Source organism: Cherax quadricarinatus, chromosome 85 (assembly GCF_038502225.1).
Source record: "Cherax quadricarinatus isolate ZL_2023a chromosome 85, ASM3850222v1, whole genome shotgun sequence".
NCBI classification, from domain to species: Eukaryota; Metazoa; Arthropoda; class Malacostraca; order Decapoda; family Parastacidae; genus Cherax; species Cherax quadricarinatus.
In genome coordinates, this window is record NC_091376.1 from 9,616,251 (window position 1) to 9,631,942 (window position 15,692).

The window sequence follows — 15,692 nt, forward strand, 5'->3', positions numbered from 1 at the left end:
CCATTTACATTTACCCCTGGCACCCCAAATTTACCTACTACTCCCTCCATAACATTTTTACCCACTTTAGCATTGAAATCCTCAACCACCATTACTCTCACACTTGATTCAAAACTCCCCACGCATTCACTCAACATTTCCCAGAATCTCTCTCTCTCTCCTCTACACTTCTCTCTTCTCCAGGTGCATACACGCTTACTATAACCCACTTTTCACATCCAATCTTTATTTTACTCCACATAATCCTTGAATTTATACATTTGTAGTCCCTCTTTTCCTGCCATATCTTATCCTTCAACATTATTGCTACTCCTTCTTTAGCTCTAACTCTATTTGAAACCCCTGACCTAATCCCATTTATTCCTCTCCACTGAAACTCTCCCACCCCCTTCAGCTTATTATGATAAAATCAAAGAAAACTCAGATGAGTGTGTATAAATAAACTTGTACATGTATGTGTAGTGTGACCTAAGTGTAAGTAGAAGTAGCAAGACATGCCTGTAATCTTGCATATTTATGAGACAGACAGAAGACACCAGCAATCCTACCATCATGTAAAACAATTACAGGCTTTCGTTTTACACTCACTTGGCAGGACGGTAGTACCTCCCTGGGTGGTTGCTGTCTACCAACCTACTACACATTTTATAGAGATTAATTAGTTTTACATACACACAACAAATATAGTGTTCAATTATGTATTAACAAATTTAAATAAACATATAAAATAACATTTTACTTACCTTTATTGAAGATTGGTGATGGCATCTGGAAGATAGGGAGGAGGAGAGAGGGAGTTGGGGTTAGTGTTTGGAAGGAGAATCCCCCTCCATGAGGACTTCAGGTATCGAAGCCCTCTCTGGGGTTAATTCCCTTCTCTTTTAATGCCACAAGGACCAGCTTGAGAGTCACTGGACCCCTGTCTCACAAAATAACTGTCCACAGTCCTCTGTTTCTGGTGCCTCTTTAAGATTTCCCTAAAATGGGACATGGTTCTGTCACTGAACTTGTTGCAAAGATGGCTTGTTTCAGCTTGCTCAGGGTGGTACTTCTCCATAAGCATTTGGACATCATTCCACTTGGACATCATTCCACTTCTGTATTATTTCCTTCTTCACATCTATAGTGTTTCTCACTTTCTTTACCACAGGAGTACCACTAGCAAGTTTCTTTGCTCCCATTGTAGCTTATTTCACAGTCCCACAAACACTAAACACAATGAAATAATCGTAAAATATTTGAATGAGAGTGTTCACTCAAGCATCAACAAAACCAGACTGGCTCACGGTGCCTGTGTGGGGACGCAGACAGAGCGGGCTGGCAGACAGAGCGGGCTGGCAGACAGAGCGGGCTGGCAGACAGAGCGGGCTGCCAGACAGGTCTGGTACCCGGCGGTTCGAAAATAGGGGCGAGTTCGATAATAGGGACAAAGTTGGTTCGAAAAAAGGGTTCTATTTTCGAAGAGTTCAATAAGCGATACGTTCAAAATTTGAGGTTCCACTGTACATGTACAAGAAAATATTAATATACATGTACAGTACTATTGAACACTCAAAAGTGCATGTAAATAACTGAAGTTACCTTACCTTCCCATGAATCAAACATGACTGTTTCTGATTCTCCAAGAGTCATATGACCCATATGGTTTTAGCACTGCCCTATCTATGAATAAAGATTTATAATAAAAATTAAATGCAGATAACCTTCAAGAGCATAACTTCCATTAAAAACCTAGATGGTTGTTGATTTATGGCATTCTGATACAGTACCAACTATAATTTAAATATGAATCTCAACCATAGATGGCCATTTACCAGTCTCAATCAGAGATGGTCATTTATGAGAGTCAACCAGAGATGTCAATTTACCAGTCTCAACTAGAGATGGCCATTTACCAAAGTATCAACCAGAAATGGCCATTTACCACAACTGCAACCATATATGATCACCAATGGATAAGAATGCCAAATAACGGTCAAATATGTAAGGATATATGAATTTCAAACGTGCCCTATATGACAGCCAAACAAAACAATAGTCACAAACCAAAAGGCAGTTTGGTACACATTTTATATATACATGTATATCGTAGTCTATGGAAGAAATCACAATAATCGTTTGATTGCAAACATATAAAAAATACCACAGTGAAAATAGGAAAAACACCTGAGCACTTTCACGTACCATATTTTACGGCATCAAAGACGCTATTTTTTTCCAAAAATAAGTCCCGTAAATTTAGCCAGCATTTTGGAGGTCAAAGTACTGTTTATCTCTTTTTTTTTTTACAAAAATTTAGCCTTAGAATTGGGGAGGGAGGAACCCTCAACACCGGAGCGTCTTGTTTATCATTAAATACGATACAGTAAGTCCTCAACTTACAAACATACTGAGAATATTCTGTACTGTGTACATCATTGTGTATAATATCATTACATATTATACACAAAGCAGAAGGTCTTCAACGTATTCGTAAGTTGAAGACTTCCTATATTATGAATATTATACACAATTCAGGAGGTCCCCAATGTGTTTGTAAGTCAAGGACTTACTATACTTACACTCATTCCTCTGAAGATGTGTGTGTAAGCACATGAAAGTGCCCAGGTGTTTTTCCTATTTTCATGGTGGTATTTTTATACAGTAGTCTATGTTTATCTTAGTAAAGTCAACCCTTCAAGTGGGGTGCCTTGATGCTAAAGGCTCTTGATCAAATGAACTCTCACTACCCTCCCCTTCCTCAGATCAATCATAACTGCCCCATTATTCAGGTCTTGTATGATCCTTATGGGTTTAGCACTTCCCCAAGGATGCACTAATAATAATAATTAACATCCATCATTTTGGGTCTCCATGTCAAGAACCTCCCACCATCAATCTGGACAACAATATGAAGACAAGTCTGCAGTGCAGATGACTTAATGTTCAAGCAATTGCAAGAGCAACAACATGCCAAGCAAATAAAACACAAACTACCCCACCATGTCTTACCAAGGCATCAATATCATGAATATAAACCAAATAAAAAGACTGTCAAGATGTTACTGAAAAAATGAAAATACAGTGAGAGAGTAATGACCATAAATGATAAAATTGAGTGAGCTGATAAACATCTGCACAATGAAAAGTTGTCGCAATAAAAATGTGTTCTGCAATGTGTGTCATTTCTTCACTATTGTAGACAGTACATGATTTGAACCTATATACAGTGTAGTGCAATGTTTCTTAACCCTTAAATGGTCCAAACGTATATATACGTCCACGCGCGTAGCGCCCCAAACGTATATATACGTTTTCTTTGTCATTCATTCAACATTGCCACATTAAGCCTGAGTCACCTAGACATGAGAGAATGGGTGTGCGCACTCACTGTGTGCCATATTAAAATAATTGGGGATGCCTGGGTACCATATGCTCTTTTTTCCTTTTAAAAGAAAAGATTGTTTTTTTCCTCAAAAAAGTTGGGGCGCTACGCGAGTGAACGTATATATACGTTTGGACCGTTTAAGGGTTAAATATGACTGATAAAATACATACAAAATTGAATAAGGCATGGAAAGGCCTTCATAGTTAAAGCTACTTAATTTTCAATAGACTTTTTCAATCACATTTAAGTAATACTGCACCACAGAGAGAAGCTTTATAAGATAGTTGAATGAATATCATACTCAAGCTGAGGACCACTTAATAACAAGACTATAAATGCAACATTATGTACCAACATTAAGGTTGGAACAAGTTAAAACAAATTATCTTTAATACACTTGCCCATAATACATAAACTTTTCTATACATGTGCTAAATGAATATACATATGCATTATTTGAGTAACTTGAAACACAAAGCCAAAAATAAAAATGATCCCTGGAAAGGTTTATTAAAGTGGAAACATTACGAAGTGTGATAACAAGATCACAAGAAACATTATACAGTGGACCCCCGGTTAACGATTTTAATCCGTGCAAGAGGGCTCATCGTTATGCGAAATAATCGTTATGCGAATGAATTTTCCCCATAAGAAATAATGGAAATAAAATTAATCCGTGCAAGACGCCCAAAAGTATGAAAAAAATTTTTTTTTACCACATGAAATGTTAATTTTAATACACACAAACTGAAAAAGGCATGCACAATTAAATGACACTTACTTTTATTGAAGATCTGGTGATGATTGATGGGATGGGAGGAGGGGAGAGCATTATCTTCTTACTGTTTAGAAGGGGAATCCCCTTCCATTAGGACTTGAGGTAGCAAGTCCTTTTCTGGGGTTACTTCCCTTCTTCTTTTAATGCCACTAGGACCAGCTTGAGAGTCACTGGACCTCTGTCGCACAACAAATCTGTCCATAGAGCTCTGTACCTCCCGTTCCTTCAAGACTTTCCTAAAATGGGCCATAACATTGTCATTGAAATAGTCACCAGCACGGCTTGCAACAGCTGTGTCAGGGTGATTTTCATCTATAAAGGTTTGCAGTTCAACCCACTGTGCACACATTTCCTTAATCTTTGAAGTAGGCACAATGGATTCCACAACTGGCATAGGCTTCTCAGGGTTAGCCCCAAACCCTTCAAAATCTTTCTTAATTTCCATACTAATTCTCACCCTTTTTACCACAGGGTTGGCACTAGAAGCTTTCTTGGGGCCCATGGTCACTTATTTTCCAGAAACAGCACCGAAAACACTGTAATAATACGAAATATTCCGAGTGTATGCTTGGATGTTACCGCGGAGGCTGGCTGGTAAACAATGGGACGGCCGGCACATGTGAGGGCACATTGGACGCGTCTCGGACGAAAATCGGTAAGCGGGTTTTTAATCGGTATGCGCGGCAAAAATTTTGCGATAAAAGTAATCGGTATGCGGAAAAATCGCTATGTGATGCCATCGTTATGCGGGGGTCCACTGTAGTGTGATAACAAGATCACAAGAAACATTATAGTGTGATAACAAGATCACAAGAAACATTACAGTGTGATAACAAGAAGGGATTCAGAGAAACCGGTTATTTTTATATAGCTGGACTTGAGTACTGGAAATGGGAAGTACAATGCCTGCACTTTAAAGGAGGGGTTTGGGGTATTGGTAATTTGGAGGGATATGTTATATATCATTATATATGCTTCTAAACTGTTGCATTATGAGCACCTCTGCAAAAACAGTGATTATGTATGAGTGAGGTGAAAGTGTTTAAAGTATTTTTTCTTTTTGGGGATTTTCTTTCTTTTTGGGTCACCCTGCCTCAGTGGGAGACGGCCGACTTGTTAAAAAAAAAAAAAATTATTATGTGATACAATAAGATCACAAGAAACATTATAAAGCATGATAACAAGCTCACAAGAAGCATTATAAAGTGTGATGACAAGATCACAACAAACATTATAGGGTGATAAGATCACAAACATTATAAAGTGTGATAAGATCACAAGAAACATTATAAAGTGTGATAACAAGCTCACAAGACGCATTATAAAGTGTGATAACAAGATCACAACAAACATTATAGGGTGATAAGATCACAAGAAACAGTATAAAATGTGATACAACAAGATCACAACATTATAAAGTGTGATACAACAAGATCACAACATTATAAAGTGTGATACAACAAGATCACAACATTATAAAGTGTGATACAACAAGATCACAACATTATAAAGTGTGATACAACAAGATCACAACAATATAAAGTGTGATACAACAAGATCACAACATTATAAAGTGTGATACAACAAGATCACAACATTATAAAGTGTGATACAACAAGATCACAATATAAAGTGTGATACAACAAGATCACAACATTATAAAGTGTGATACAACAAGATCATAACATTATAAAGTGTGATACAATAAGATCACAACAATGGATACATGTGCAGAAAGTCTTCCGTGATACAGTACTATACTGCTTCCAGTACTGAATGAGAGGCACTAGACATGCACATTCATATCTTAAGATATGGTTGATGAAGTGACTATTTAGGAATGTGAACTGTTATTACAGTGATTACTGAAAAGAATTAATTTACAGTACATGGAACTGAATAAAAGTTTTGCATTCAGAACTGGTAAAAGATATGGGGAGTCAAATAGCAGGCCTAGGGCAATACTTGCCTTTCCCCATAAGAGTGATCAATACTTATGACAGAATCAAGGCAGCTGTGCTCCCAAACAGTTCAATATAACTAGGTATTACAAAAAAAGTCTTTTCCTGATACTTAGGTACACAGATATATATTGGTTCCGATAACCCCATAACATCTCCATGGGGAAGTGTGTCTTAAGAGGCGACTAAAATGCCAGGAGCAAGGGGCTAGTAACCCCTTCTCCTACATACTATTTTACTAAATTTAAAAAGAAAAACTCTTTGTTTTTCTTTTTGGGACACCCTGCCTCAGCGGGATATGGTTGGTTTGATTAAAGAAGAACCCCATAACAAGCGTATTGAGGATATGGATAATGAATGCAAAGTCTGAAAAATGATATACGTACAGTATATTTGTAAAGTGTAAGTAGTGTGATGGGAATGTGTTGAATGTTATGGCAAGGGAAAGTGGGGCATTACATTGGATAGTTCCCCTGCAATAAAGATGAGAATAACAAAGGCAAGAAGATTATGTCTCTGTTTATTAACTTTACACTTTATGCATTAATACCACCTCTCAATCTTTGGGGATGATAATTTGTTTTATAACACAAGTGAATTCAGGACTCTTGTATCCATCAGTTGAAATATGAAAAATTCAAAGTACAGTGGTCCCTCGATAATAGTCGGGTTCGATAGTTGTCCTTTTCGGAAATCGTCGTGTTATTTTAGTCCAAACATTGGCTTGCAAATGGTCGGTTGACTCGCTAATCATCGTTCATTCTGGACGCGTACTCATGGCTCTGAGCCGCCTTGGCCTTCTTTCCCAGCCAGTGTGCCATTATTTACCAGTGAGTGACAGTCCCCTCACGTGTTCATACGAAATATTTCATAATATTCCATTCATTTTAGTGCTTGCAAGTGCTAAATAAGCTACCATGGCTCCAAAGAAAGTTCCTAGTGCCAAGCCTTTGGTAAAGAAGGTGAGAAATATGACTGAATTTAAGAAAAACATCATTGAACAATATGAAAGTGGCGAACGTGTGGCCGAACTGGCCAGGGTGTATAACAAATCCCGTACAACCATATCTTCCATCGAGGCCGGGAAAAAGGAAATCAAGGAAGCTGTTGTTGCAAAGGGGGTAAATATGCTGACAAAAATGAGATCACCAACACTCGAAGAGGTTGAGAAGTTATTATTGGTGTGGATAAACAAGGAGGAAGGAAGGAGGAGGAGGAGGAAGAGAGATGGAAGAAGGTGCCTTCTTCAGAAATTAAGGAGATTTTTGAAATGTGGGGTAGGACAGAAAGATTTATGGAGAAACATCACCCTGAGAAGGATGTTGCAAGCCATATCGGCAACTTGTACAGTGACAGTCTCGGCCCATTTTAAGGAAGTTTTAAAGAGACGCCAGAAACAGAGCTCTCTGGACACTTTTTTTTGCGAGACAGGACTCCAGTGACTCTCAAGGTGGTCCTAGTGGCATTAAGAAACAGAGAAGAGAAGTAACCCCAGAAAAGGACTTGGTACCGAAGGTATTGATGGAAGGGGATTCCACTTCCAAACAGTAACTAATCCAATCTCTCTCCTCCTTCTCCAGCCTTCCATACACTAAGAAGAATCGCCAATAAAGGTAAGTGTTATGCTGTTAATGTTTCATTCATCATGTCCCATTGTATTGTTTATGTACTACATCTATATTTCAGGTAAAAAAATTTTTGTTTTAATACTTCTGGGTGTCAGGAATGGATTAATTGTATTTACATTATTTCTTATGGGGAAAATTGATTCGAAAATCGTCTTTCTCGATAATCGTCGCACTTCCAGGAACGGATTAACGACGATAAACGAGGGACCACTGTACATTTGTTGCACACCCATTTCTAGACAAAAATATACTTAAGTTCTTTAAAGCTTGCTAAAACATTTGAAGTCATTATAAACTTGCAATTAAACTGAGCGTAATTATAAAAAAAACTCAGATGCCAATGCTCTTAAGGAAAGGGCAGCCAAACACTGTTTCACCTCTTATTTTCAGTTTGTCAATAATTTACAATCCATCTTCATGGAGACACCTGCATGTTACCAGATGAGGTCATCATCCAACTTTCACAACACTTTGACACCTGACCCACGAAGCTGCCCTAGAAACTCTAGACACCACAACGGGTCAACTACTCATGGAAGGTTCGTAATTTCCCTTGTATTACTCGAAAAAGCTCTTGTGTGAGCAAGATATTATTCTGATATAAGTACAATAAATGCTCAATATACTGAACTAATGAGGGGACTGTCCATTAAATGAATAATGTTAAAAATAAAAAAAAAATGTACTACGTATCCTACTGTATACCTAATATACTATTGTATAAACAATTTCACAGGTTATATTGCAATAAACAAAGTCAAAAGTACAATTTACCTGGCAGACTTTGCCCATTATTTTAACACCACTCTCTCATTTGTTCAAATAAATATTATGTTGTATAAATATTCTTCATGATATTATATTTATAATTTTCATATTATAAGGAAAATACAGATATGTTCAATGGAGGGAGGAAGGTGGAGAGTCACAGCAACAGTAGCCAGATACACTGGAGGGAAAGGATGGTCCATGTCTCGTTTTGGCACATTATAATGAGGCTCCTCAACTATAAAATACAGTAAATGCTCTTATATATTTCTTGTATATAGTGCAATATTTTTTCGGCAAATGTGACTGTAAAATTATGTTCAAAACTGAATTGCATGCAAAACAACCATGGGGGGAGTTGAATGACAGCTCTAGGCATTTTGTGTTGCAATCAGCACTTCATCAGGAGCTTGCAATATTGCAGAAGGAAGAATTCCAAGCAAATATGTATTTGCTTGGATTTCTTCCTTTACTGCAACATTGCAAGCTTCTGGTGATGTGCTGACTGCAACATGAAAGGACTAGAGCTGTCATTCAACTCCCCCTGTTTGCTTTTTTTATCTTGAATCACTTGTTTGCGATTATTTCAAAACAGAATAATGTGTGCAAAGGTGTTCAAAAATTACAGTAAAGAGTGGAGGTTTATAAGAGATTTTACTGCTGCTATTAAAATCCATGGAACTTGTAGTAATACCAAACAATCAATTAAGTGAGGGGAATAGTATGTATAAACAAAAAAAAAATCAATAAGAAAAATGAAAGCTAGACAGGCCACCATATTACTGTGATATAGGGATTTTGTTGATGGGTTTACCTCTTTATGCACCTTAATTATCTTACACTGCACAATATTATATATATAATCTCACCTTCTCCTTCAATTATTTTTAAGTTTGTTTAGTTTTAAGTCTGCCCAAAATGTTTTGTGTAACTCTGGCTTTTACTATATATGTAACATTAAACCATGTTTATTATTTATTAATGAAATTCTATCTGGTCAGTTTTCATATAACATTTATCTACTATTTATAAGTTTTAGGAATTATTAAATTCTAAAATCAGTAAGTGGATTTTATCCATTTAGTTTATAGATGTAATAATTGGTATAAGCTACGATCACACAAAGGTTTCTTTTCTCAAAAGGAGCACCATGGTAGATTTAGTAAACCATAATCATCTTGGTTTAGAAAGTAAACTTATAAACACTGGCTTGGCAAGAGTTGTAGATAATTGAACCAAAGTGAAGGGGAAGAGGACCTACCTAATATGGATCTATGGAGCTACTACAGTTCTCTTTATAAGATAATCTTAAACCATCCTTTGATAGCTCTTTACAGTTAGTTCTTTAAAGAATCAAAAGGCACAATACCGTGACTGAATACACAAAAAACCTGCACACAAGACAATGAAATTTATAATGACATTTCAGTCTGACTTGGACCATTAACTAGTGCATAGTCAGCTCTTTTAACCCTTAAACTGTCCAAACGTAGATCTGCGTTTGCACACGTAGCGCTCCGACCTTGATTTTCTCCATAAGAAAGTATGTAAAAAAATGTAGATCTACGTTCAGAGCACTAAGCGAGTGAACGTAGATCTACGTTTGGACAGTTTAAGGATTAAACCTCCTCTATTAGGTGCAACTTTTCATAATGCAAGTGAAAAAGATATATCCAAAATTAAAGAGCAAGTAGAAAGGCCTTTATAATAAAAGTTATTCACTTTTTAATCACATTTATGAAAAACTGCAATATATAGAAAAAACTTCATAAGAGAGCTTAATGCAGCTGGATTTTATCCAGGTTAGTTACATAGTATAATACAATGTGTGATCTAGTTGCATAGTCATTATTCATGGCTTGGTGTACCATGAAAAATGAGGTAACTTATTGAGGCCTGGTCATGGACTGGGGTGCAGGGGCACTGAACCCTGGAACATCTTACAGGTATTTAATTCACTGTCCAAGAGATGGAGAAGCCGAGGGTATTTCCACTTCTCCCTGTCATGTCATGAAGAGGCTCACAAGGATTACTCCTGCCAGTTTTTTGTAACCATTTAAAAACCATTTAAAGCATTTAAAACCATTATACCATTAAACACCATTTAAAAGCTACCACTTTACATGTAAAGTGCTCTACTCTAAATTGTGTATAAATGCACGAAAACACTTAAACATTTCTATTTTTTTACACATATATACAGTATATGCATATATACTGTGTGTGTATGTATGTTCATGTGTATAATATATATACACACACACACAAGCATGCACACTCATGCTCACATTAATGCACATGTGAATATACATACACACTCACATGAAAGCATGAATGCATGCATGCACATACACACAGTATTATGAATAGAAGTAATGCTACAATATACAATACTAACAAGTTTCAGCAGAAGACATTGATCTTAGGCAATGAAGCAAGATGTTGCAAAGTGAGAAGAACTTAGATCATACAGTACTACTTAAGCAAAGTTTTGTTATCAATGCCAATCCTTGGAAAAATACAATGCACTAGTCTTACACCGACCGCTACTGTAATGACTACACCACTACCGAGCGACTACTTTTCTGCTATAACTACTTTCCTTGAGATCACCAAACAGAGAATATACTCTTGAAAAGTTTGAAGAATTCCTACGAATATGTGAGAGAGTAGCTGACAAGTGCTCACTTAGTTAGGGTGATCTCAAGTTAGGCATAAATATGCAACCTTTTGGTTGGCAATGGCTTGTGTACCTCAGACCATGGGGTTGTAACCCAACGAAATGGGCAAGGGTGTTTATTACAGCGGCGACTGGATTTGCGCCTAGACAGCCCTTCCCGAAGGCAGTACTCATCATGTACAGCCGTTCCATTCATCTGAGTGTCAACACAGGTCACATTACGATACATAACACCCCGATCACACGCCTCCGAGCACTGCAAGGGATACATCCAAACATTATAGGATATGATGCTTACTCAGATAATGGTGAAATTGTTCTTAAATGCTTTTGCATTACAGTCAATTTAGGACAAACTTTAAAAGCTTAACAGTGTCTTAGGAAATTTGGGAAATAGGTAAATATGTGACCAAATGTGCTATGTCTTTCTCTGTTGAAATACACTAGACAAATTGATCACATTTTAAAAAACACTTGAATACGTATTGTACTAAAAAAAAGACATTATTGCAAAGTTGGTCAAAATACTGTTTTTGTCTAGCATTCAAAATATTTCAGAAGTGTTGGTCTGGTTAGTTTTGAAGCTTTTAATGGCCCATTTTAAGTATATTTTAGTCTGGGTCTTAAATGGAAAGTTCACCTGTGACAAGATCATAGATCATGGTAGGAATTACACAAGATACAAATACATTCTACTATGTTTTGTGAACATATATTTAACTGAAATTAGAGGAATTTGCTAAAGAATATATATTATCAATAGTTTTAAGGCAAAGAAGCAAATAAAAAATGTCATTTGAAAAAGGTGAAAAAAGGCAAATATAAAAAAATACAGGGAACCACATCAACATACATAACTATATTGTCCAAAACAACTACAGGGGGTGATGAATGACAGCTCTAAGCCTTTTGTTTTTCAATCATCAGGAGCAGAGTCCAAGCAGGGCCTGGATTCTACATCTTCCGCAACATTGCAAGCTCTTGATGAAATGTTGATTGCAACACAAAAGGCCTAGGGATATCATTCAACTCCCCCCTGTGGTTGTTCTGCATCTTTTATCACTAGTCTGTGATTGTTTGCAATGCTATACGTACTGTGCTGTAATAATACTAGCCATTAGGTACTCAAGTAACATGATTATTATTATAATCAAGGGGGAAGCGCTAAACCCGGAGGATTATACAGCGCCTGGGGGGGGGGGGATGTGGAAGGCATTCAGGCTTAATTCGGGGAACTGGAGCACAGATCCAATTCTCTAAATCAAGAGCCCCTCACCAACATCAAGGAACCTTCCTTGAGGGGTCAAGTAACATGAAAAATGCTTAGAATTATCTCAGGGGAATTAGGCTGCCTGACAAAGAATCATACACTGTACATATGAAAGATAATTCCTGAGTAGAAAAATGTTGCACAAGTTCTTCAAATTATTTAGTCACCAAAGGGTAGAAATTTAGTATCAAGTGTCAAGTACAGTGGCTGAAAACCTCATAATTTCCTGGTACCATTTACAATTCCCTGTGCTGAGTTGAATGGAGCAAGAAGTAATCTGTGATCATGTCACAAGTTCAAACTGAGGGGCACTTCTCCCTTGTTTTGTAAAGCAACAGTGTGGAGCTTTGAACCCGGCAGTAGAGTGCTGGGCATGCTTATACATGGCAGCCAGAAACTTCAGTAACTTACCAGAATGGTTGTACAGTATGTGGTACATTATGTGGGGACTGTGGCACCCTGCAAACATGTGAGCAATTGCACATGTTTACAAGAGGAGGTAGTCATTACTACAACGACTGAAAGTTTTACAAAAGTTTATGTTACATTAAATACTAAGGATGGAACACCATGAGCTTAGCTTTGCTCTTGGAACTACAAACAGGTAATCAAATAATTTTAATAATTTAATCATCTTTGCTAAATTGATTACTTTAAAAACTAGATCAAGATGTTCGTATGAACATTTTTAATTATAAAAAATCATGACTGTACCTATATATACTCTTAAAAACCTCTTTCATAAAAACATTTATCTCGAAGAAAATTGTAGTATTAATTGGTTGGGACTCTAGTGCTACCAGTGAATCTTGGGTCTTGGTGGTTGTGGGGATGGGTGAGTAAGCCATAAACTCTTCCTTAAAATATTTATTTTAATTACAAAAGTTCACACATGCACACACACTAACACACACACAAAACACACATAGACATGATGAATGGTTTGAAAAACCAACAAGTTGAAGATTGAGACACTTATGCAGCATATGGAAATCTTTATTCAGGAAACGTTTCGCCACACAGTGGCTTCATCAGTCCAATACAAAGAGGAAGGCGTAAGGAGAGGAGGAGAATGAGGTAATCAGTCCCTCAACCTGTGTGGCGAAACGTTTCCTGAATAAAGATTTCCATATGCTGCATAAGTGTCTCAATCTTCCACACATAGACATATCACAAATTTGTTATGGAGAACAAGAGGATATTTACAAGTAGTAATAGGGGCCATAAATATTCTTCATATTCATGAAGAACAAAAAGGCACAATACCGTGACTTGAACAATACAGTAAGTCCTCGACTTACAAACACATTGGGATTTCCTGAATTGTGTATAATACTATTCATTATACAGAAGTCTTCAACTTATAAACACATTAGGGACCTTCTGTATTGTGTATAATTATGATATCATACACAATACATAAGATTCTCAATGTGTTGTAAGTCGAGGACTTACTGTACACATATAACCCACATATAGGAGAGAGCAGCTTATAACAACATTTTGGTCCAACTTGGACTGAAATATCATTGCAAACTTCTCTTTCCTGTGTGCAGGTTGTGTAATTTTGTACCCATATGCAAACTCTTTTCAAAGTATTAACTTTTTTCTTACAAATATTTATTTGTACCAAACTGCTTACATGCTCATCAAATTGACTACATGCAGACTACTCTCCAGACTGATCGGGTATATTTTTTAGGAAAGGCATACAAGTAGAAAATGTAAACGACGAAGAGATGTCAAGCCGTTGATGGCTTTGTCAAGCCATTAACTGCTTGACAAAGCTCCTGAAGAGTGAATCGTTGCCACAACAAATTGTCACATTAGTTGCATCAGTGTCCATGTACTTAATACGTATTCTGTTGGTAATTCTACCATTATTACTAATTTTTGAATGTGCAATAATTTACAAATAAAAACTTATTATAGTAGAGTATTTATCATCATTATTGATGTTCAAGAATCAATAATAATAATAAAGGAATAATACTTTTTTATTCATAAAACTATGTACTAAGCCAAATAGGATACGTTTTGGCACACTGAATAAGTCACAACTAGGCAGCACCACCTCATTATTTTGAAACCATATGTCTTGAAACCCCATTAGACTGATATGACACTTCAACATTGAAAGGGTCAACTCAATTTTTTTTTATTTTTAGTAAAGCATTCCAGTCAACCTCATAGCATTGCACTGGCTACAATGGTGATCTAAATGTTATTTTATTCTATATTTACATGAAACTCTGCATAAAGAGACATATCTATTCAGCGTCAACTTACATCCGAGCCATATGTTAGTAACTGATGAGTTACGGAATTAGGAAAGTGGTGTGGGACTATGGTCTGGAAAGGTTGTCACTATAGACCAGGGGTACTGCTGGCAATTCCTTGCAACCTGTTCTGAGTACGGCTGAAGACAGCAGCACAAATTTGAAAGTGCTAATGATACAAGTCATTAAGCTGGGTAGGTCTGGGCCCACTGCTTACACATTCTACTCTCGGGGATTTTCTACATGCCAAGAACACCTATCACGTTGCTCAAAAATCAACATTCAGCTCTTTTTTTTTTTTTTTTTTTTTTTGCTTTTAGATTGTCTTATCCATTCCACTTCTGTTGTCCCTTTCAGTTCCTTTCTATATACTTTTATTTTTTATCTCAAGTTTAGTTTCTATTACTACCAAAACTTTATTAAAAGTGAATGAAGGGGTTCAGCAGTCTAATTATAATTTAACAGACATTTGGGTAAACTGGACCAAATAGGCTCAAGTACACCACTGCTGCAGACAATGCTCTGTGTTGGAAGGAGACCCACTGATGATGTTACAATGACTATACAGGGTGTCCAAAAAATCACTCCATGATTTCAAATAGGTATAACATGTAACTTTATTGTAATAATCTTTCACAGTTAGTAGTTTCAGATGCAGGATTTCATTCATTTTCATGTGGTATAGGGTAGCATTAAAGGAACTCAATGTGCGCCCCTCTGGTTGCTCGGCAAACATCGATGCGATAGTCCAGTTCAGTTCAGTCCAGACACTCTGCAGCATATCTGGTGTTATCATGCGAACTGTTTCAGTGATCGAAATATTCAGCTCCTCCAGGATTGCAGGTAGTGCTGGTACATAAACTGTGCTCTTCACGTACCCCCAAAGAAAGTCACAAACAGTTAGGTCCGGTGACCTCTGCAAGTGGCTTGCGAGGTCACCGGACCTAACTGTTTGTGATTT

General features: G+C 36.9%; 1 protein-coding gene across 3 annotated transcripts in view; it reads right to left on the reverse strand.

Moving 5' to 3' along the window:
- LOC128703154 (A disintegrin and metalloproteinase with thrombospondin motifs 9) overlaps positions 1–15,692 on the reverse strand; it is a 1,205,378-nt gene that overhangs the window by 62,929 nt on the left and 1,126,757 nt on the right. For 2 of the 3 annotated variants that reach the window (XM_070103358.1, XM_070103356.1), the window contains one exon: positions 11,256–11,438. The exons of the other annotated variant lie outside the window; for it this stretch is intronic. In XM_070103358.1, the coding sequence (XP_069959459.1) occupies positions 11,256–11,438 (183 nt within the window). The remainder of the gene's footprint in view (positions 1–11,255; positions 11,439–15,692) is intronic. 3 annotated transcript variants of the gene reach the window in all.